General features: G+C 47.5%; 1 protein-coding gene across 3 annotated transcripts; it reads left to right on the plus strand.

The window, feature by feature from the left end:
• The first annotated feature begins 2,332 nt into the window (after nt 1–2,332).
• FKBP6 (FKBP prolyl isomerase family member 6 (inactive)) lies at nt 2,333–22,781 on the plus strand. 3 transcript variants are annotated; one of them, XM_050981632.1, is made up of 8 exons: nt 2,333–2,930; nt 4,279–4,368; nt 4,949–5,151; nt 6,291–6,410; nt 7,401–7,595; nt 7,887–7,996; nt 11,275–11,362; nt 18,026–22,781. In XM_050981632.1, the coding sequence occupies exons 1-7, from the start codon at nt 2,687–2,689 to the stop codon at nt 11,348–11,350; spliced, it is 1,038 nt and encodes a 345-aa protein (XP_050837589.1). In that variant the 5' UTR covers nt 2,333–2,686; the 3' UTR covers nt 11,351–11,362; nt 18,026–22,781. The 3 variants fall into 3 exon arrangements, with proteins under 3 accessions (XP_050837589.1, XP_050837588.1, XP_018774793.1); XM_050981631.1 differs by having other exon boundaries at nt 22,392–22,781; XM_018919248.3 differs by lacking the exon at nt 6,291–6,410 and having other exon boundaries at nt 22,392–22,781.
• Nucleotides 22,782–23,793: the final 1,012 nt, after the last annotated feature.

A 23,793-nucleotide genomic window follows, 5' to 3' on the forward strand; every position in this document is an offset into this window, starting at 1 on the left:
TCCAAGCTGAAGCATTCCATGATTCTATACCTGTGCGTCTGTGGGGTGCATTGGGCAAGACTCTGAGGTGGGCTCTGCCCTCAAGGGCCAGCACAATGCTGGGTGCCAGGGGACTGCAGGCACTTGGCAGCACATGGGGCACAGGAGCTGCCCCTCCAGCACCCTGGGGAGGGACAGCATGCAGGGCTGACAGGTCAAGTGCCCACGCTGCACCATCAGTGCTTGAACACCTCCAGGCAGATGGGACAGAGCAGCTGCTCCTCGAGCTTGTTGATGCTCGTCTTCTGAGCCATCCTGCCACCTTCCCACACAGATATGGGCTGGGAAACACTGGTGGGAGATCAGTCCTGTTCTAAGAATGAGATCAGCAGCACAGACAGTTGTAAACCCATCCTTAAGATTCCAAACAAAGTCTCAGATGGTGATTTTAACCCATAATGGTTTTGTGGCTACACCTGGCCCACACTTGGCCATGTGTCCTGGGTCTGCCCAAGGTGTCAACAGTCACCCCTAAGCTGTTCCCACCTTGGCCCAGGCAGGGATGTCAGGTAGCGGTGGAGTCCTGCCTGTGTGCCAGAGCTCAGGCACAGCCAGGAGGGATTTTCCTCTGAAAAATCCTAGTTTTGACCATGTATGAATTCCCACGGATCTCTTCGGGGTTATCTCAGCCCATGGACTTCCTCAGAAAGACTGGCATCACTCAAGTGATACATCTAAGAAGCAGAGGAAAACATGAAAAGCACATTTATCTTGGAGAGCGGGGGCTGGATTTGGGAAGCTGAGGCACAGCTCACCCCATTGAAACTTGTTTCCATGTTCCATGCTCTGCCCCAAAAGATGTGACTGAAATCCCAGCCTCTTCCATCAGCCCCAGGGAGCACAGGGCAATGTGTTTCCAAGCTGTAAGGCTCAGGCAGCACTGCCTTCCCTGCTGTTTGCACTTGGGACAGAACTGCCACACTCCTAGCAAGTCAAACGTGGCCTTGAAACTGAAGAAAATGAACCTGAAGTCAGGAATTTGATTGGTTCCCCAGGGAAAGGGGAGGCTAGGACTTAAACTGGGCTGGTGTCACCATTGCTGTGGGTTGAACCAAGGGAAGCTCAAGTGTCCATCAGATATCCCAGGAGCACAAGCAGAGGGACTAGCCTTAGTGCTCACAGAGAATTACCTCCCAGAGACCCAAATAATACCCAAGCACTGAGGTGGCCTGCATGGGTTTCTCCAGCTCCACTTCTCCCAGGGTATAGACCCAAGGTATTTCCTCAACTTCTCCTGGCCAATCTGATGGGACCCAGTCACACAAGGCAGCTCCTCCTCAGGATGGGGACTCCAGTGGCTCCCTTCTTGCATCCTCAGCCACTTTGGGATGTTCCTGCTCCCAGGGAAAGCCAGGCAAGCTTTTGTCCCCCTGTGCTGTCCCTGCCTGCAGCCTGGCACAGGCACATGTGGTGCCAGGAGCAGAGCGGCCGAGTTTGCCTCCCACAGCAGCCAGGCTCTCCGAGTCCCAGTGGGGCTTCCCTTATCCCCACTTCAACAGAGGGAATGTTCTCAAAAAAGCATGTTGTTATCAGCTAAGTTTAAGGTAACTTGACTTTAGGATATTGTTATCAACTAGGTTAAGTTTGCTATTAATTACTTTTTTTTTTTTTTTTTTTTTTTTTTAAACCAGTGGGTTTTTTTGTGGTGTGGTGAAAACCTGTTATGCTTTTGGAAAAAAACAGAAGGAAACCAAACAGTGCTCTAACTGTGTGGGGCAAGGCACAAGGAATTATTTTGTCTGATGGTAAAAAAATATAGCTTCTCATATAATAGCTCTTTGTGAGACACAGCAAAGCAGAGGATGAAGCACCTTCTCTCCAAAGGGGGGCTGGGGACAGCCTGCGGGGACCTCCCTCCCTGCCACCTTCTGTGAATAAAAAACTTGGGTTTATGTTCTTTTGTAGTGATCTCAAAAATTCTCAAGAATGTGGGTTTCTTTCTGCAATTATTTTGCATTCTCATTAGTTTTGCATTTATACCATTTCAAGTGCCTGAAGAAGGCCAAACTTACCAACTTGTTCCAAACCAGTCTGGATTTTTTGCCTGTGGTGTTTTTTGGTTGGTTGGGTTTTTTTGTTTGTTGTTTTGTTTGCTTTTGGTTTCGGGGGGGGGGGTGGTTTTTGTTTTGGTTTGGTTTTTGGTTTTGTGTGTGTGTGAGTTTGTTTGGTTGGTTGGTTGGTTGGTTGGTTGGTTGGTTGGTTGGTTGGTTGGTTGGTTGGTTGGTTGGTTGGTTGGTTGGTTGGTGAGGGTGGTTTTGTTTTTTTTTTTTCCCTTTGGGTTTTTTTTTTTAAATTGGGTTGTGGTTTGGGGTTTTGGTTTTTTTTTGTTTGTTTGTTTGTTTGTTTTTTCCTGTAGTTGTTTGGTTGGGGTTTTTGATGCTGTTTTTGTGGGGTTTGGTTTTGGTTTTTGAGTTTTGGGTTGGTTTGGCGTTTTTGTTCTAACGAAGTGCAGAAGGCTGTGTACACGCGGACTACATCCCCCAGCGTGCACCGCGGCGTTCCGTGCCGTTCCGCCTTCCATTGGTCCTGCGCAGCCGCGTGTCCGTTCCCGCGTGGTTCTAAAGCCGCGAGTTGGGCCGGGGCCGTTGTTCGGAGCGTGATTGGCTGGGGGCGCCAGGCGTGGAGGACGGAGCTTGGCGGCGCGGCCATGATGGCGGGCGGCGCCGGCCGGGAGGGTCTCGGGGCGGGGGGGCGAGACCCAGACCCGGCTTCGACTCCGACGTGGGCTCTGACGCTGACCCCAGCACCGACCCCGGCCTCGACACCCTCTTTGTCTCTGGCCTCGGAGTCTCTCCAACCCCTGCAGGACCTGACCGGCGACGGAGGGGTGCGCAAGGAGCAGCTGCGCCCCGGCACCGGGCAGCCCGTGCCCCCATCCGCCTCCGTGGCAGGTAGAGCCGGGTCTGGGCCTCCGGAGCCTCCTGTGGCCCTTGAGAGGTCCCGTGGCCAGGGCCGGACACTCCTGTTAGGGGTGTCCCAACTCTCTGGCACTGGTTGCCCAAGGAAGCTGTGGTTGCCCCGTTCCTGGGAATGTTCAAGGCCATGCTGAAGCAACCAGCTCTAATGAAAGGTGTCCCTGCTCATGGGCAGGAGGTTGGACTGGTTGATCTTCAAGGTCCCTTCCAACCCAAACCATTCCATGATTCTCACAGTCTCTGCAGGACTGGTGTCCTGGAGTGAGGTTGCCTGAGCTCGGCCTGGCTGCCCGGGGGTGTTCAGGGTGCTCTGCAGTAATGTTGTGCCTGAATTCACTGGTAGTTCAGGCACCAGTAGCCATCTCCTGAGCAGCTTTTAAATAGGAATTGTTTAGTTTAGCCTGTTGAGTTCAGCAGGACTGAGAATGTGAAAATCCATGGAAGTGTGGGCTGGAGTGAGGATCTGGAGCTCATCTCGGTCATGTGTGTTTCCGTGTGAGGTTTGGTCTGTGTGGCTGGATCTGAAGCAGGTGCTGAGGGAAACAGGGGAGAGCCTGTTGGGAAAAATCCCCCGAGGCTCTACTGTTGACATGCTGGTGGCTGGCAAAGACCACAACAAGGAGTTCAGAGAGCTGATATTATACTGTGGTGTGTCTCTGTTTCAGAGACTGTCTTCTCTACTTATCACTGTTTTAACACTTGGGATACCCTCTTTAACTTCCTGTGGCAGACACATTAAATGAAAAGGCATCTTGACCTTGAGGAATGAAGGATTTCTAGGGCCCACCTGTGCTCACAGAGAAGTCTGAAGTTGGAAGCAGTTCCTGAAGTGCAGTGCCCTGGTGCTGTGTCAAGAGAGGCCCATTACAGTGTATTTTCTGAGACAGATCTGGAGTTACAGACACAGAGCTTGGGGTAGCGGTACATTTTCTCCCTTGTTTCTCTTTCCAGAGCTCCAGCTTTGGTTAGGGAATTCTTTAAAAATATTTCTGCATATAACTGGGGCATTTTAATTTGCTCGGCTTAAGTTTCCAATTCTTAAAAGTAAATCATATCTCTTAAATAGATCAGAACTGTGAAGCAGCTGCTTTTTCTGGGAATGATGCTAAAACACACAGCAGTTGGCTGCTTGGATGTGACCAGGTTTTTGGTGTAAAACAGAAGGGTTTTTGCTGCCTCTGCTGTTGTATAGGAGAACGGAAAAAGAGAAGCAGGATAACTGGGTGATTACAATTCCTGGTGTGCTCCTGATGTTGCTGTTATGGGATGTGAAATCAACCTCTTGCTTTTCCTTTCTTCCCACTCCTCGCTTTTGGCTGTACAGTGAAGTACTCTGGGTACCTAGGAAATTGGAATAAGCTCTTCTGTTCAAATGGGAACAGCAAGTATCCAAGGCTGATGAAACTTGGAAAAGGTAGGTTTGAGCCACAAACTTTGTCCTGGGGCTTGGGATTGTATTAAGGTGTTTTGGGCCCTGGGGTTGTATTAAGGCATTTCAGTTTAAATGCTGTTTGGTGTCTTTAGGTTGCTTGAAACCTTTTAACATTTGTTCATGGAGTCCAAAATACTCCTGGTTCACATGGGAGATGGAATCTGGACCTGCTCACCTTCTGCCTGGGAGTGGTAGGGAGGTGTTTCCCACCTGCCCTCAAGTAGTTTTAAATCTCTTGAGAGGAGATGGTGTTTTCCAGGTTGGACAGGCCTTTTAGCATTCTGGTCTAGTGGAAGGTGTCCCTGACTGTGGCAGTGCTTGGACTGGATGATCTCTAAAGCCCCTTCCAATTCATCCCACTCTGGATTTGCAATGCCATGTGCTCAGTCCCACAGCAACAGTACCCCTCATAATCCCTTCTGGACCAACTGGCCGTTGTAGTTGCTAAGACAGGAGCTCCCCGGGATTTTTTTTTCCTTCAGGCTTAAGGAGAAATCATTGTTTGGTGTGTGTGGGTGTTGGTGTTCCTGAACCTCACCTGTCCCACCCCTCGTTGTGACAGACATCACCCTGTGGGGACTGGAGATCGGGCTGCTGTCCATGACCAAAGGAGAGGCTGCGCTCTTCGTCCTCACTCCGGAATATGCCTATGGCCAGCGGGGCTGTCCTCCCTCCATCCCCCCAAACACCACGGTCCTCTTCAAGGTGGAGGTGTTGGACTTCATAGACTCAGAGGAGTGTGACGCCTTCTTTGAGTTGACTTATGTGAGTTCCTTTAATAAGGCTTGAGACTGAAATCTGGATGGTGAGCCATCATTGTCCTGTCTCACAGTTGCTGTGGCTTGTGTGTTACATGTGTTCAGGTGAATGCTGGTGCAAGTATCTAGTCCCTGGGCTCCCAGCTCTGCTCTGATCCACATGCCTGCCCTTTGTGTCTCTCTGTTTGCCCTCCCAGGCAGAGGGAGAAGGCAGGACCTGCCTTTGTTTGCTCCTCTGTGCTGGATGGAGTCAGTGGAATGGCTCCCATTTATTTTTAGTTTTACCAGAAACCTCATGGTTGCACTAGAGGGCACCAACTTCCAGGAATTTCTTTAAGGAACAGTAAGGAGCTGACTGTAACAATCCTCTTCAGTCTCAGTGTCCTAGTGCCCCACCAGCCCCCACCCTTTGTCTCTGCCTCTTGGCTCCTCTCCCAAGTGCTCTCTTTTTTCCTTCCTGGTGAGTCACAGTGCTATTGTTAATTCACCTTTTCATGTCAAGTGCTTTGGGCTGTGGTTGTGGGTCAGTGAGTGGAGGCAGAAGCTAATGGGGGAGCCCCTCCAGCCCCTGCACAGGTATATTTTCCCCCAGAGCCCTGTGAGCAAACCACACTTGTTGTGCTCCCTCCTTGCCCCCCCATTTTGGCTGACTTACCTCTCTCTATGAGCTGGTTCCAACTTGGAGACCCAGAAGAAAACCTGTCCCTCCATTTTTTTTTTTTTTTTAATGATTGTTGGGATTTTTGTTTTGCTGTTTGGTGTCTTTAGGAGTGTTGGGCTGTCCCAGAGCTGGCCTGAGAGCAATTAGAGCAACGGAACATTTCAAGCAGCTTTGTGCCAGTGGCAGCATTTGTGTTAACTCAGCTGTGTGCTGAAGGAGTTGGGCAGGTTTTAAGAACACATTCCTGCTTATTTTCAGTCCAACTTTAGGCCTGGGGAGCTTCCTGACCTCTTTAGTGGAATAATCAGCACAAGAACACTAATGTTTTAGCCTGGCTGGGGAGATATCACATGGTGGTGGCCTGGCCTTGGTAAGGACATGGCTTCTACTCTGTGAATAGGAGGGGGCTGTTCAGGACTGTCCTGTCTGAGTTCTCTGCCTCTTTTCTTTAGTTTGAGCTGAAATTCAGATATTTCTTCGCACAGGATCAGCGGGATAGACTTCCTTTAGAAAAAGTGTTGAAAGTGGCAGCCACAGAGAGAGAGTTTGGCAACTACTTCTTCTATAAACAGCGCTTCAAGATTGCCAAAGACAGATACAAGAGGGTATGGCACCAGGAAAATGTGGGGTGTGCTTTGGGAAAGCTGTGGAAAAAGGGATTATTTTAGCTCACCACAACAGGTACAGGTTAGAGATCAAATAACTTTATGGTATTTTTCCAGGCATAGTTTGTTACTTCAGAATAGGGCTTGCACACCTGGTTTTGTGTGAGCAGCAGTGGTAAATGAAGGAATAATCACAGAATCATTTTGGCTGCAAAAGCTCTCTGAGACCACCAAGTCCAACTGTTCCCCAGCACTGCCAAGGCCACCACTAATCCATGTCCACAAGTGCCAAATCCACAGGGCTGTTAAATCCCTCCAGGGGTGGGGATTCTGCCACTGCCCTGAATAGCATCTGTGCCAGGGCTGCTCAACACTTTCAGTGAGAAATTTTCCCCAGTATCCAAACTGAACCTCCTGTGCTGCAACTTGAGGCTGTTTGTCTTGTCCAGCTACCTGGGGGCAGAGCTTGACCCCCATCTGGCTGCACCTTCTTGTCCAGGAATTGTAGAGAGTGAGAAAGTGATCCCCCTAATCCTTTTTCCCAGTCTGAGCCTTTTCAGCTCCCTCTCCTGGCAGGGTAGATGCTCAGTTATTCTCAAACTGGAAGGCATCTGCTACTTTTTTAGAGGTAGAGATTATTCAAATTTGCTTTTGTTTGGATTTTTGAAACAAAAGTAATTTGACTTGCCTTCTTCCCAGTAAGAGATCCATATTTATCCTGTAAGATATCCATATTAAATCTGAGTCCTGGATCCTTCTTTTGTTTTTTTATTCTTCTGCTTTCCATGGTAAGTTTCTAAACCTGTGGTCATATGGTCAGCGTGACTGGTCATGCTGAGAATGCCATTCTCTGTATTTAGAGTTTTGATTGTTACTACATTTTAGTGACCTAGGTGAACAGAAATATGGGTGTAGCTGTTGGATGAGATGGATTTCTCACTTTCCATGATGGATTTGTTGTGCACTGGCTGATTTTCCCTCTCTGCTCAGGCGCTCTCCATCCTGGGTCTCAGCTCTTCCAGTAAGGCAGAGCAGAGCCAGATCAACGCTTCCAAACTGCTGCTGTTCCTGAATCTCTCACTCACTTACCTCAAACTGGAACGTGCTGACCGAGCTTTGAAGTACGGGGAGTTGGCCTTGGAGATGGACCAAGGAAATGCCAAAGCGCTGTTCAGGTGTGGCCAGGTGGGCAAATAAATCATGATGGAACATCCTGGCGTGGCTGTGGAGGGAGCCCAGAATGAATTGAAGAGAATCTCTGGAATCTGGGCTGCTGCAGTAGTCAAGGTGTTTTGTCTGCATCTGCCCTTTTGTAAAGTCTGGCTCTCTGGAAATGTGTCAGATGGAGCTTTTCCTGGAGTGTTCCTGAATTACTTTTCTCTGTTGAAGGAAAGTTTGTTTTGGCATGAGGCCTGAAGAAGGACAGTGGGTCTGTATTTTGTATCTTGTGATTCATCTTACTTCTTTCCATGACAGGCTTGTCTCTACATGAGGGAGTACAGCAAATCCCGGGATTTCCTGGCCAGAGCTCAGTGCATCCAGCCCTTCAACCGTGATATCAACAATGAGCTGAAGAAGTTAGCAAGGTGAGAGCCCTCCTTTCTATACCTGGGGAAGAGAGAGTGTTTGGACAGGCTGTAATACCCATTCAAAAATACTTCAAATAATTTAAAAAGCCCCAAACTATTGGGTTAATAAGTGATTCGGGAAAATGCATGTGGAGAAAACAGCTTGAAACATTTCTTAGACCCAGAAGCTGCAAGGGAGGAGCTCAGAGCACCCACCCTTTCCATGTATTTATTTGGTTGATGTGTTTCCTGACTTGTGAGCAGATCAGGGTGAGGACAGGGATGTGGGGGCTACTAAAATACCTCAAATCCAGTGTAATACAGTTGGCTGATGATCCAGCTGGTAATGTTCTCAATAAGTATGATTTTCATTCCCTATAAGATGTGTTGGTTATTTTCAGCAGCTGCACGTGCTTCAATGCACAATACTAATATTCATAAACAGTAAATTTCTTGCCATCTTGGAGATAATAAATAAACAGCCCTGAAGATGAACTCTCCCTTTCCTCACAGGCTGAGTTCAGGACTATCCTGCCAGCTTTTAGTCATGCCCCCACCCCACCAAAACATGACTAATGCTTGTCTATGCCCTCATGATGCTCTTCCTTTGAAACTGCCAAAAGCATTAGCTTTTTCCCAAAAGTGTGTGCTGTCCTCCTGGCACTGTTTACTGAGGTAGGAGCGATGCTGTCCTCAGCTCTGGAGCTCACAAAGCAGCCCTTGAATACGAACCCTCTTCTGTATGTCAGTGCCAGGCACTTGCAGAAAGGCAGGAGTAACACCTAAAAAGAGTGGTTGGTGCTGCTGGAAAAGCCAGTCTGGTGGGCTGGGTGCCTTTTGCCAGGGGATATGTTGGTGGAGGGCTGTTCTGTCCTGTTTATTCCTGTTGCCTTTAATTGTCATAACACCGAGTCTGCAAGTTTGTACTGTTACTTCCAAAGCACAGAGAGCTTGAAGGTAGTATTAGCTGCTGGTCTGGAAATTTTAAATTGATCTCTTGTATTAATCCTGAACTCCCTCTGGGTATGGAGCTACAAAATCCTCCACTGAGGGTGGGGAGTTCTAAATTAGACTGGCTGGCTGCTCTTGGAAACTAGGACTTGTATAGTGCTAGAAGGCCTGATTCTAGAAGCCTCATTTATTCACTTAGATTTATTTGAAATATGTTGGTAGATAAAAGAGAAATTTTGCTAATGGTGTTTAGGTGGTTTGGCTGGGAAGCAACGAGGCATTTCTGCCTTTGTCAGCTCCAGCTCTATAGAGGGCAGCACGTTCAGTGAGTGTGTGCGTGTGTCAGAATTGAGGGCACCTTAAACCGCTCTTGTCCTGGAGTTCCTGCTTCGCTGCCTGTTAAAACTGGTGTACTTTTTGCTTTTAACTACACAATGGTTTGGGTTGGAAGGGACCCTAAAGTTCATTCCACTGTCGTGGGCAAAGACTCTTTTCACCATACCAGGGTGTTCTAAGCCCTGTCCAACCTGGCCTTTAACACTTCAGGGATGGGGCTGCCACAGCCTCTCTGGGCAACCTGTGCCAGGGCCTCCCACTCTCACAGGGAAGAATTTCTTCCCAGTATCCCATATAACCTTGCCCTCTGGCAGCAGGAAGCCATTCCCTCTTGTCCTTGTCCAAAGTCCATCTCCAGCTCTCCTGGAGCCCTTTTAGGCAGAGGAAGGGATTCTGAGGTTTTCCTGGAGTTCTTTCCAGGTGAACACTCTTGCTCTTCCAGCCTGTCTTCAGAGCAGAGGGGCTCCAGCCTTTGGAGCATCTCCATGGCCTCCTCTGGACTTGCTCCAGCAGCTGTATGTGTTTCTGGTGCTGGAGGCAGCACTGCAGGAGAGGTCTTTCCCTGTGACAAAGAGTGGAATTAGTGTGAAACAGATGAAGCAAGTGTTACTGGGTGTTGTTAATGAGGCCTTACCTCTGGCTAGATATGTAATGTTGCCAGCCTGCCTTTGCCTGAGAACTTGTAGTGTGTTCTGACAAATGCTTCAGAAATGGAATATGAATCAAAATCTTGTTCTCAGTGGCTTTTCACTTCCTTACTGAGTACATTTATACTTTGTTTAAAGCAATGTTTTTGTGGTAATTAGCAAGCTCCCTTTTGCTGTCTAAAACAAAGCTTTGGAATGCATCTGTTTGCTGGCTGAAACAGGTTCTTGGCAGAAACCCCTGGTGACCAACAGGCAGAATCCAGGGTGAGAGGTATGTAGAATGTGTCTGGTACCAGCTGTGATGCATTTGGTACAAATTCTGCTGCTGGATTAGGAATTCTACTGGAAGGCTTGCATTGCATCAAAACCAGAATGAATTTGGGTTCTTATAATATCTGGCATTAATCTGTTCCTCCAAACAAGGGCTCTTGGATTTCCTGTTGTCATAGGTGTGAGAATGTGCCATCTACAGGTGGGCATCCTTGGTCAGCAACTTCTGTGTGAGACTTACCAGGAGAGATCTCTTCTGCTGGGATTTCATACCCTCTGAGGTTCTGGGCTCCAAGGCTGCTGAGGGCTGGGGCTGAGAGAACCTGAGCCAGCCTCTCACTGGGGTTGGTTCTAGTGTGTTGCACAAAACCCTTTGCTTTTGGCCTTATATGGCAGCAGATGCAGGAAAGCTGAACTCATGGGCAGCCACTGATCCCTGGAACAGTGTTCCCAAACTGAGTCAGCCTGCAGCTCAGGAATTCCTTACTGGTGAGATGAGAGCACAGAGACAGAGGATGCTGTGCTTGGAGAAGTTCAAATGGAGCAGACTGCAAAGCTTTTGCCATCCTGTCACACAGGCAAGGAAGTGAGAACAGAGGAGGATTCATTTGCTTGTCATCCACTTAGTCCAGACATAAATCCCTGCTGTCTCCTTCCCATCCTCTGCCCAGATCTTATATTCATGGTAGATATCCTGCTGCATGGTAGTCAGACAGTGTCTCCTGGGTGCTAAAAGAGCTTGCAGAAAGACACACAAAAGTATCCCACAGCACACAGGTGGGGTTCCTCTGCACTGTCCTGTGTTTCCAGAACTACTGTAGAGAGCACCTGTCTCACAGAAGGCAAATGATCTAATTAGTCCCTAGGAGAGCAGAGATCCAAGGTCTGGGGGTGAGGCATGAAATTTCCAGCTCTCTTTCCCTGACATTGCAGAAAGAAGGGCTTGGAGAAGCTGTGTCTCTGCTGCCAGCACAATTTTCCATTATGTTAATTTATTTGTATCCAGAAAATAACATTATTTTCAGGCTGTGACGCTGAGGGTGGCACAGACAGTCTCCAGCCCCTGACACCATCTTGTGCTCTACTTTGCAGATACTACAAGGAGTACATGGAAATGGAAAAAGAAATGTGCTGCCAGATGTTTGACCCTCTCAATTCTTATGGCTGAGAAGAAATCAAGGTAACCAGGTTTTAAAAAGGCCTGAATTCTCCCAAAACATGTCATGCCTGTAGTGTTCTTAGGTGGGGAACCTGCTTCTCTTCTGCCGGGTAGACTTTTGGAGGCAAAATGGAAAGTGGTGGGAGTGTGTGGAGAGGAGGGGCAGGATGGTGGGGTGGAATACTGCTACATCATCACCTTGAAAAATCTTTCCTGTGAGGCAAAGCATGTGTGGGACAGGGACCTGGAACTGGCAGCAGTTGAGTAAATTTGGTTTGTTGTTTCCTGTGCTGCTCATCCCAGCTATTCCTAGTAAGAGCCAGGGGCTGAAATAGCTCTGTAGTCTTGTTTCTCTGCCAGTTAAAAGAAAGGGGAGGAAAAAAAAAAAGAAAAGTTCCTGTCAAACTTAAGAACTGGATTTCCTCCTCCCCTCCAGCACTTCTGTCTAGAGCTGTTGGAATGCCTCACTTCAGAAAAATCTAAATATTTTATTTCTGGGGTTTTTTTTAAGTATTAAAAGAAGTCTCTTTGGATAGAAAATTTCAAGTAGATGTTTTGGGCTCTTTAAGGCCTTAAATCTTCTAGCAAAATTGACAGGTTTATAAATGCACAAAGGCTCTTTGATCCTTCTTTTTTTCCTCAAAATCTTCAGGGGGGTGCAAGCAAAAGCAGAAATCTTTTCTGGTCTGTTGTTTTGGGGGAAACCCTAGGGAAAGAATTCTGGAAAATGGCAAAATCCTTCTATCATGACCCATCCCCAGCTCAGGGCCATCAGTTTGCTGTTGTTGTCTCTCCTGCAATACAGGTGGTACCTCTTTGCTAGCAGAAAATGAGTATTGGCAGCCATTCCATCAGCTCTGGTGTTTTAAGGCTGTCTCTTTGTGCTTGTGAGGAAGCTAAGGCAGTGTTTGAGGAAGAGGTTGGATTGAACACTGCTTCGTAAAGGAACACAACCTGCTCCTGACTGGACATGACTCCTTGTGGAGCCTTCACCCTTCCTGCTGCCCCTGTGCTCTGGTCAAGCTGGGCATGTGACCTCAGAGCACAAATCATCCTGCCCTGGGTTAGGGATGAGATTTACTAAGTGTGTTAGCAGATGCCTGCCCCCAGGAAAGGAGCTCTGAAAGGAGATGTAAGACTGATGAGGTCTTGTGCAGAAAGTCTGTGGCTCTAGACTTGGCAAGAGGCTCTGATTTTCCACTTGCTGCATTTCAGGAAGTTGCAGTTTGGAAGCATATAGGATCTTTGGTTTCATCCCTGGTTATGTCTGACCTGGGAAGCTCTTGTGGGGGTCTGGGATCACCTGGGCCTGGTTTGTGGTGGGTGTCAGGGTGATTGGGGTGATCTGCTGAGGCACCAGACAGGTCCTCCCCTGGAAAGATTGTGTGGCTACTTTTTTCCCAAAAAGCATCTTGTGAAGATGCTGATTTCCACACATCTAGTGCGAGTAAAACCAGTGATTTTGGTTAGAGGAGACTGAGAAATACAAAGGAAAAGGGCAGAATCTCTCCAGCAGGCAAGCTTAAGTGCTGGGCTGAACTGCTTATCAGCCAGTTTATCCAGTGACTTCTGTGTGTGGAGTTCTCCTGCCTTACACAGCTGTTGGGTAGCTGTCAGTCAAAAATATTTCCAAGCTTCCTTGAAGTTGATTTTTGTTGCACTATTAAAAGGAAATTAAGTCTCCCAGATGAACATAAATCAGTGAGACCCAAACAAAAATCTACTGTTCTTTCATGGCAAAAGAAGTCCTTTGCTGGAGGAGGTTCCTGCAGGGCCCTGTGTGAGCTGAACGCTGAGCTGCTGCTTTAAAACTTCATTTAAAAGCAGTTTCAGCAGGAGCTCCTGCTCCCTATCAAAGACACTGGGAGTTGGTCAGAATTGAGGCAGAACATTCTTTAGTGTTTTCCAACAGCGTTGTACCAGTTAAGTTTAGGGTACAGGCTGTACTGGGGCAGTTTGGCAGGCCAGCTTCATCCATTCTCTTAGACACCAAATGAGGCGATGGGCTGGGAATGCTGTCCGCAGTCCGTGGTTAATGGACCAGTGGAATCACAAAAGTTATAGAAAATCTCCCTATGTACTAGCTGACAGGTGCTTGTGGAGCACTGAGCTGACCTGTGGTCCAGCTCCTGAATGGCTCAGAGCTGTAGTTATGGTATCTCTTCCCTCCTGAACATTGCTGCATCCATCCCTTGTTTCAGAGCTCTTTCCAAGCTGAGACTGCTGTGCCTTTGCTGAACCTTTGCGGTGTTCCAGGAACAAAGTTCATTTCTCTGTACTGAATAATCCAGGGCTGTTTTGTATAATTACACTCAAACTTGGGTGCACCTGAGCATCTTCCTGATATTTTTGTGTGATTTTGTAGTGATAGGACAAGGGAGAATGACGTTAAGCTTTAAGGACTTTAAGAGGGAAGATTCAGATTCAATACAGGGAGGAAATTCTTTCCTGTGAGGGTGGTGAGAGCCTGGCACAGGTTGCCCAGAGAAACTGGAGCTGTGCCATCTTTGGAAGTGTTCAAGGCCAAGCTGGATGTGGCTCTGAGCACCCTGGTCTAGTGGAAAGTGCCCCTGTCCATGGCAGAGAGTGAAACCAATGGGTTTTAAGGTCTTTTCCAACCCAAACTATTCCATGATTTCTGTATCCCCTGCCAGCTGTAGAGCCCAGTTCTTCTAATTGCCACAAACATCTTGCTCCGAACACATTTCCTGTCTTTTCAATGAAATTTCAGGTTGGAATAGATCTTCCCTTTGGCCACATGCAAGGCTGCTTGTGGTGCTTCTTGGGGGAATTCAGAAGTACTCAGAGGGAGACAGAAGCACAAACTCCTCTTTAAATCCATCCTGCTGTATTTCCTTCTAAATCTCTTGGGTCTCAAGCTGGCCTCTCTGAGGGTTTGGTTTATTTACCTGTCTCTGTTCACTTTGTGTGGTGCAGATATGTAGAGCCTAGTTTCCTGGGATGTGCAGAGCTTGACGTCCCCCTTGGTAAACTGCAGAATGGTGAGCTGAGGCCTCTGGCTTTTTGGAGCTTTTTGTTATGTTTTGATTGAAAGACCCATCAGGAAAAAAAAAAGAACTTTCCCATTGTTGTGCTGCTGTGGACTCTCATAAGAGAACTAAATCATAAGGACTGTGGACAACTTCCCTGGGAATGTCTGGATTCTAGTAGAGGGTCCTTGGTGATAGTTCTGTCCCAGGAGGATGAGTCTCTGCACTCTTATTTTTGATTATAGGTGAGCCAGAGTTGAAAGGTTGTCTCTGATATGTATTTCAGCTCAGTACACAGGAGAAGTGGTCGCAGGAGTTGGGAACACACAAGGAGATGTTCCAGTGAAAACAAACAAGACTGAAATTACGACAGGAAACAGTAACTTTGAGGTCAAACTGGTGATTGCCATGAATGTTCTATCAATTCTGGAGGCATTAGTGGGTGAGAATTGGCTGCAGAACTGAGGCTGTTTCACCAGGTAGAAGGAGCTATAATTGGGCTTAAAATCAGCAGCCGTTGTCAGTTGAATTGACCTACTAAGCTGCAGGAGACTTGCAAATAAACTGAGAAGTCTGTGCATAACACAGTCAAGCTCCTGCCTTGGGAAAGCTCCAGAGTTGGAATAAACAGCAACTTTGCTTCTTCCCCTCCTGCTCTCTCTTATTCCTGAGCGGAGCTGAAATGTACCTCCTGCTGATTTTGTCCCTCCCCACTGTGGCTGAACAACAGAGAACCAGTGACTCACTGCTCCTTTAGAGTATGCAAATTCCTGTCCCACTGAGGTGTCCTGTGCTGCAGAGAAAATTGTTAAGTCTGCTTTCTGTTGAGCCTTGCCAGGTGAGGGGGAAGGCTTGAAGGAGGACTTAATTAAGCATTCTCCTTGTTAAGCAAAGGAAGGAGAAAGGCTTTAATGAGATTGTTGAGTTGGGGGTTTTGTTTTCCTTCCAACTCTCTCCTCTTCTAGCATCTTGCACTTTTTTCTGAGGATTTCTGTAGTTCCTGCCTGCAGTAGTACCTGTGATACCTCTCTGGAAGGGTCCTGGGCTCTGATCTCTTCTGTAAACTGAGGAAATTACTGCGGTGCCTGGTTTTAGGGATCCCTGATATGCTTTCCTAGGGGACACACTGGACATGGGTCTGGATGCACTAGGGCTGCCTTTGCCCAGACTGGGAGGACTGGCCAGGACTTAGAAGCCACAAGATGATGTGAAATGGAAGGGACAGAGACCTGTGCAATATCCCAGTGTCCCACTGTGCCTGTCCTTCAAGGCTGTGGTGAAGTATCCAAGGATGGGCCCTCAGCTGTTCTCTCTGATTTAGGAAGTGCCTAAAGCCTGAGCCTTCCTTTTGTGCTCAAACACGAGGCTCCCAGGTGAGGTAGGAGCAGATTCCTGGCAGCAGTGCTGAAAGGAAACTTTGCTGACAGGAGCTGGGGCCAGGTGGGGTTGGGCTCTGCTCTCAGGTGCTAAGTGACAGGACAAGGGGAAACAGCCTCAAGTTGTACCAGATTTAGATTGGATATTTGGGAAATTTCATGGAAAGGGTTGTAAAGCATTGGAATAGACTGCCCAGAGCAGTAGTGGAGTTACCCTTCCAAAAGTGTTCCAAAAATGCTTGGATGTGGGACTTCAGGATATGGTTTAGTGGTGAACGTGGTGGTGCTGGATTGATAGTTGGATTTGGTCTTAGAGAGTTTATCCAACCTTCTGTGATTCTGTGATTCTGTTCTCCTCCAGCTCCTGTGATTCTGTTCTCCTCCAGCTCCTGCCTGTTAAGGGTCACCTTTCGCTGGTCCTGGGAGGGCCAGGCTGAGACCCCAAGGGATATCCCTGTGTGAGGTGTTACTTCTCTCAGAGACTTTGCCAGCATCTCTAATATAAAATACTGTGGTGTTACAAATCAGTAGAACATGAAAAAGGTGCTGGCTCTTTCCATTCCCATGATAACAGCTGGTTTATCATGCAGGTGGAGTTTAAACAGACTTGGCTATGTGTAAGATAGGAATTTCTTTATGAAGTTTTAGCTTTGCAGAGCACTCAGAGTCACTATCCTTCACTTCCTGCAGCAAGGAGGCACATGATTATCCTAAGTTTTTCTCTGACTTATAATTTTTCAGGCCTCCTTTCTCTCCTCAAGTTGTGCTCTGTCTGGGCACCAGTCCTGCTGTTTTGGAGGCTCCACACTTTCCGTTTGAACTAACAGAAGAGATGTCTTTGTCCTGTTTTTCTTAGTCTTTAATCCAGGGATTTTAAATTATCATGGATGCTTATTACTGTCCAGATACCCTTCAGGGGAAGTGCTCTCCTGGTTATGAGAGGGTGTTGGTGCTAGTCTGAGTCCTGAGACCTGCCAGCTCTATGCTCTACTGAGCAGTGAAACACCCATAAACTTGAGCAGAGTTTTAAATGCTCTAATTGGACATTGCAGTAGCTGTGATGATACAGGAGCTACTGAGGTTAATGTGATGAGTGCTGAGGGCCCTCAAAAGTGTTCATTATGGTTTTAAAAAACACTCATCTGCTTATGAGCTCCTAAGCCTTGTTCACCCTTGTTCACTTGTGCATGGAATCACTGAATCACAGAGTCGTTATGGTTGGAAAAACCCTCCAAGATCACAGAGTCCTCCTGTTCCCCCAGCACTGCCAAGGCCACCCATGTCCCCAAGTGTCACATCCACACATCTCTTAAACCCCTCCAGGGATGGACACACTACTGGCCTGGGCAGTTGTGTCAGTGCCTGACCAACCATCCTGTGAAAAAAATTTCAAGAATATCCAAACTAAACCTCCCCTGGCACAGCTTGAGGCTTTTCCCTCTTGTCCTGTCCCTTGTTCCCTGGGGACAGAGCCCAACCCCCACCTGGCTGCCCCTCCTATCAGTTAGCTGTGTAGAGTGAGAAGGCCCCCAGCCTCCTTTTCTCCAGGCTGAGTCCCTTTCCAGATCCCTCAGCTGCTCCATATTGGAGTGTCTTTTCCATCATCAGCAGCACAGAGCACCTGATGGAATTGGGGGTTGCATCCCTGCTGGAGCAGCATCTGGGCACTAGCAGCTGTGTCTGACACAGCAGCAGCAGCACTTTGCAAGCAGGTGATGGTTTTGGCTGTCAGCACCAGGAAGTTCCCCCAAGGGCTCCATATTTAGGGAATAAGCTTCAGGAAAGTCTTTTTGCTTCAGATGCAGGGAGTGTCTTGGCACTGTTGAGAGTTGGTTTGCAGAGCTCAAGAATTTCTGCAGAGCTTCAAAAGTAAGGACAGACATGACCTTAATGTGCCTCTTGTGCAGCCCACCCTGCTCTATCAGGGGCTGTTGATTCCATAGAATGCTGAACATTATTGTCATAGAGGTTATCTGAGCACTTGAAGGACTGGGAGCTGCTCCAAGAATCAGTTTCAGCCCTCACTTACTGGGTGAAGTCCTTCCTGAGTCAGAAGTGTGTGTTGAAGAGTTCATCACTTCTTTCACCTTCCCATAATCGTCCCTCTTATGGGACCTCTTGCTCTCTGAACAAGAACTTTTGTTGCTTTGGCTGGGTGCTGTTTTAAGGGTTTGGGTTTTGTTTTGGTTTTTTTTTTTTTTTTTTTTAAGGCGTTCTTGGGAAAGAGTTCTGCTTTATGTTCTTCCTTTTTGCTTTATGTATTCTTGTCTTATCCCAGATCTAAGCAGACTTCACAGCTCTTCCTTCCATTGCTTTAGGTTCGGGATGGTAGTGCATGTCATCAGCATTCAGGGCCTTTGGAGTCAAGACTTGTGACAGACCTCTGGAGAATTCCTGCTGCCACAGAGTGTCTCTCTAGCATACATGCAGCTCTTGGAACTCACTATGGATCTTTTGCAGAGCTGATCATCTTGGTAAATTGACTTGGAAAAAAAGTCCTGAGGAAAAAAATGTGTGTAAGTGCAGATCTTGAGATGGCAGTTGACATTTATGTGGCTTGGCTCTAGGAAAGAGGAGCAGCATGTCTGTTCCTTCCACTTTCATCTGTGGATTTAGGCATCTGTGATGGGGCTCTGACTTTGGATGTGGGAAGGGTGAGTATCTTTGCTTGTGTGCTGCCATGCTCTGAGAATATATCCACAGCCACCTCAACCATTGGAGTGGCTGCTTGAAGTCCTCGCAGCTGGACATCCCTAAAGAGCACTTACAGAGAAAAGAGGAGGGCATGGCTGACTGTAGAGCTACTTCTACAGAGAGCATATCAATGGTCCCTTATTGGGGAGTTTTCTCCCTAAGGTATGTCAGCTGCTCAGAGAAAGCTCCCTGGGATGGCAATGCCTCATGCCCAGATAAATCAGGACAGGCTGGTGTTGTAAATAGCTGTTCCTCTCCTGGTGTCAGGGTGGATTGCCCAGCACATAATGTTATCAGCTGCTGAGAGCACCCTGATGCTGCTGGAATTTCATCTCAGCACTCCAGAGCACTGCAGTGTCAGGAACCCCTTGTGGAGTCCATGAGACTGTTCCCTCCTGTTCGCAGCGGTTTTTCTCCAGAGTGTCAGTGCCTGTGGACTGAGTGAAGAGCCCTTCTCAGGCAGTTGCTGTTCACGGTTTTGGCTCTTTGCCGATGTGTGCACATAACATCTGCTTTCCCAGGCAGGCTCAGGTGGAACTGTGTTAGGATGTGCTTTATCCTTCTGGCTACTGAGTCACAACTTCCCTTCCTCTCTTCTCCATGCTCAGTTGTGAATCTGAACAGAAGCATTGAAGAGATGTTCTGTTTCCCCTAAGAGAGGAGGGTGTATTTCTCTGAATATCCTTTGAGGTCAATTTTCTGAGATGGGAAAGCTTTCCAGATTGCCACCATCAACCTGATTTCTTGCCTTGAGGCGCATTCTTCTCACTGAGGCTTGTCCCAGTGCAACACTCTGGGAGCTACTGCCTCAAGGCATGGGGGCAGTGAGGGCTGAACTGGCAGGAGCAATGTTTAAGTGCACAATTCTGAGTTTTCCAGTTTCCTCATGTTTTGACAGGAACTTTATCTGCTGTGTTTGGTGCCTCCCTACAGCCCTTCTAGAGATGGAGGCAGAAAAGGGGGAGCTGGGGAAGATGCACCTGCAGTTTTTTATGCAGAAAATCAGCTTAAACAAATACTAGAGTCTTAGTTAAGCATTAACTGTTAATTGTGGCTTTAATGCAGGGTAAAGGTGATATAATTATATCATAATTATGATTATAAATGACCCGTGACCTGGTGTGTTGCTCCCTATGAATTGATGATCAGCTTTGCACTTCCAAAGGATGAGTTAAAATAGCAGAGACCAACAGGCTTGTGTGTGACCTTTGAAATATGAATGTGCCTTGCTGCATTTCATGGCTGAGTTGCTGCCTACCTGCTGTAGTGAAGGAAACAAACCTTGGAGCAGGACTCTGGTTGGAGTGTGCTGTTCTCCTCCATTCAGGGGCAGCACTGGTGTTGAACCCTATGTAGCTGCTGTGTCTACAGGGTCCTGTGATTCCCCTCCACTTCTCTTCTGATTGTGGAGCCATTTGGTGGAAATGAAAGAGATTTAAATGATCAAACAGTCCCTGAAATGGCTTTAGGATTTCAGTTTGAATGTTTTTTTAATTAGCTGCATGTAAAGACTTTATTACTTCAAATAGCAGCCATGAAACCAAAAACCTCTTGGTCTGATCCTTTCTTTTCCTGGTGTACAAGGAGCCTCAGTTAGCTGTAGGCTTGTTCCAAATTAGACACCCCAAACCCCAGCTAACAGCTGGTGGGACCACCCAGTGATCAGTTTTGAAGTTTTCCTGTTGGGAACATGTGAAGGAACTGCTGTGTGGGGTTGGGATTAGACTGACAAGGAGCAGAGTGGAAGTCAGTTGTATTTTAGGAGGAGCAAGAGTGCTTTAGTTTAACAATGCAGAGAGCACTAGCACATCAAAAATAAGGATTCCTTTTTCCCACTTGAAGCCTTTCTTTCCTTCTCTTGGTTGAAAGAACTTTCTGCTGTGAACTGGAGAAATTATTTAAGTGTTCCTCTCTCTGATTAATTTTCAAAGAGGAGATCAGCTGAAGTGTCCTTCAGTCATTTTCCTTCTTTATGGACTTCCTTTCCCCTTTTCCTGGAAAGTGCTGCCAGCCTGGACTGACAACTGATATCTTGTGTGTAAGGAACCTTTGGAAGGTTTGGCAGTACAAGGGGGACTGTTAAACAAGGCTGTAGTTGGTGAGTCCACCAGCTCCCAGTTTGTGGTAGGCTGGAAGTCTTGGTCCTGTGTATTAAGAGTTCCTCAGCTCATTTGTGCTTTTATTATCCTTAACTCTAAATTGGGGACAGCCCTTGTAAGAGGCACATTGTGCTGACTCAGACCCAGTTTTCTGGCAGCGTGACCCTTGGTCATGGGTTCTGTGTGGCTCTGAGCCCAGGGACTGATGATCCCACTGCTTCACGGTCATCAGACGGAGATGAGTCATTGAGGGTGGGCTGGAGAGTCTTGATGTTCCTCAAAGCCCCAGTTATCCCATGGTCCTGTGGTGCCTCTCAAGGATGTATAATGAATGAGGTGTGGATTTTGAGCATCATGTGATATTTCATCTTCTCCTCGTTTTGTCTGTAAAGAAGCTATTTTCCTCACAGTTCCTGGAGGTTTTTTTGCCTCCTGGTTAGCAGCCTGTAACTCAATATTCTCTAAGGAACAGGCTTTCCTATTTTGCTACCAGTAATTTGATTTACATGTGCTGGAATGCCGCTGCAGCTGAGCTGGCTGAGTCAGCTGTGGTGACATGCAGATGCTGAAGAGTATAAAAATGGGTTTGAGCTCCTGGTATTCCTGAGCTGTGAGCAGGTCATGCACCTTTTGGATGGGATCCTTTGATACTCAGAGCTTCTGTAGAAGACAGATGGGTTGTTCTGGGGAAAGGTTTCTAAGGATTTTCTTGGGTTTTTCATTTATTCTATTTTTCCTTCTGCTGGTAATCCTATGGATGAGAGAGGGACAAGACTTTTGTTCCAACAGTATGTTGATGTCTTTTGTGCTCACAAATTGGGAAAATACTTCCAGTAGGAGTTTTTCTGTGTTGGTATTTGAGAGGAGCCACTTGCAGCTACATCAAGAACAGCAGGATGTGACCTGTGGCACCAGACACAGGGGAAGGTGCTGATTCTGTCTGAGGACCAGGGAGGGGAAGGTGCTGCTTCTTCAGAAGCAGAGGGAAAGCCCACCTGGGAGAGGCCCTGGAGGAGCAGGTGAGCTTTTGGCAACAAGGTCAGTGAAGCCATTAGAAGGTGAGGTCGGTGAGCCAAGTCCTGATCAGCAATCAGAGAGGTTCCCCTTCCAAATTTAGAGCTGAGGAGGGAGCAATCACCAGTTAAAAACAGTCCTAGTTCTTATCCAGGCCAAGCTGATGCTGCACCAAGATATGAATTTCCTTCTGGTTACCCTAAAGAAGGGGAGGTATGGGTGGAGGCCGAGATGAAATAAAGAGGTTTTGCTGTCATTTCCCTTGCCAGGGCTTCAAGACTGTCAAGGACCCAACTGTGAGTGATGGGGTAAGGTCAACAGTTGCACAAAGTGCTGGGGGTGCTCTGTGATCCATTGCTGGGACACAGCCAGGTGGCCAAGCCTTCCAGTGCTCCTGTCCTGCAGCAGGAAGGGGCTGGGAGCAGGGAAATACGGGGAGAAACAATAGAAATCTGGGTTGAGGAGAAATTCCTGTGTGTCATACAAGATTCCCCTTTCTTCCAAAGGCAGAGTAAGTATCCAGGCTTCAATTTCCCCGAACCAGGAAAAATGCAAGCGATGGGAAGAATGGATGACCCTGTGTAGGAACAGAAGTGGCCCAAGGAGTGCTCTGGGGGTTTCCCTGAGGGGGCCTGGCTGGTTTTTAGTTCTTGTCACTTAATCCTCTGTTTTCTCCAAGTCTTTCATGAGGAAGTTGAATGGATTTTAAGGGGATTTTGCTGTGTTTGTTCCACATATGCTAATCTGTGGAATTCTAGGTGTTTATTTCAGGGCCACTGGAGGTGTGTGCTGGTAACCATGAATCATTGAGGGCTGAAATTCAATAAACTGCAGGTGATGCTGGGGAAACACTGACTGTGATACTTTGTCATCCTAGGACTGTTGCAGCTGTCCACCTTTTGGCACATGGAGATCTCAGCATCACATACAAGTTTTGGAAAACGGGGCAGGAGCACTTACTTCAAGAGACTGAAGTGAAGGTTCAGGGTTTATACACAACCTGATTTTCCTGAAGTTTGGTTTGTTTGCTATGTTTTGAGGCAGTTTCCAGAATAATTAAATCTGTGCTGTTGGAGAGAGGAATGGGTCTATGTAAATTCCTTCTCTTTTCCCATACACACTGTTTGAAGAAAACTCTTTCCTGATGTCCTGCCTCTTGCTGATAGATGCCAGGCTGCTTTCAGGGAATTTGTAAATGGGAGGAGGATGCCATGAAGTTTTCTATTTACACAGGTTGTTCTTAAAAAATATGTTTGGTATTTTTGTTCTGAGGAAATAAAACAACCTGAACACTAAAGCTGCAGGACTTGTGCCAATTTATTGCGCAAATAAAAGTGATTGCAAGAGTGATTATTGCCTGAAAGGAGCTGGAATTTGGAATGGGGTCTGTAGAGCTGGCTCGCTTTGTGGGCGACTGGTTGTTGTACTCTTTGTTTTGGCTCAACGTTCCTGTGAATGTTGATGCTAGATCTAAAATTGCTGAATAATACCAGCTTTGGAGCAAACTCCAGAACTCTGTGTGCTCACATGGGGCTATGGCTGGGATTGAATAAATGCAGAGTCAGAGATGCTCTAAGAGCTGCAGTCCCTCTGCTCTGGAGCCAGGGAGAACTGGGGGTGTTCACCTGGAGAAGGCTCCAGGAAGACCTTAGAGCCTGTTCCTCTGTGTAAAGAGGCTCCAGGAGAGATGAAGAAGGACTTTGGACAAGGGGCTGGAGTAACAAGACAAGGAGGAATGACTTCGTGCTGATAGAGGGCAGGGTTAGATGGGATAGTGGGAAGAAATTCTTCCCTGTGAACATTGAGGCCCTGGCACAGGGTGCCCAGAGCAGCTGTGGTTCCTTCTGGATCCCTGAAAGTGTCCAAGGGCAGATTGGATGGGGCTAAGAGCACCCTGGTCTATTGAAAGGTGTCTCTGCCCATGGCAGGGGGGTGGAACAAGATGAGCTTTAAGGTCCCTCCCAACCCAAACCATTCCATGATTCTGACTTCCTCAGCCATGCATGCATCACAGGTGGCCTTGTCTGTCCATCTTCTCGGCCTTGCTCTTTTCCAGAAGGGTCTAAAACCATATCACCAGTCAGTAGAGGCTGGGGTGGCACTAAGAGGAGAATTGTAGAAATATGGAATATCCTAAACTGAAGGGATTATCCAGTTCAGCTCCTGCTGCAGGGCCAGTGTGTCCCTGAGCCCTTTCCTAGCCTGACACTAGATGGCGATGCCTCCTTCCCAGCAGTATTTAGGACTCCTTTCTGAGTGCCTTTAAATCTGGATCTCTG

Source organism: Serinus canaria, chromosome 19 (assembly GCF_022539315.1).
Source record: "Serinus canaria isolate serCan28SL12 chromosome 19, serCan2020, whole genome shotgun sequence".
NCBI classification, from domain to species: domain Eukaryota; kingdom Metazoa; phylum Chordata; class Aves; order Passeriformes; family Fringillidae; genus Serinus; species Serinus canaria.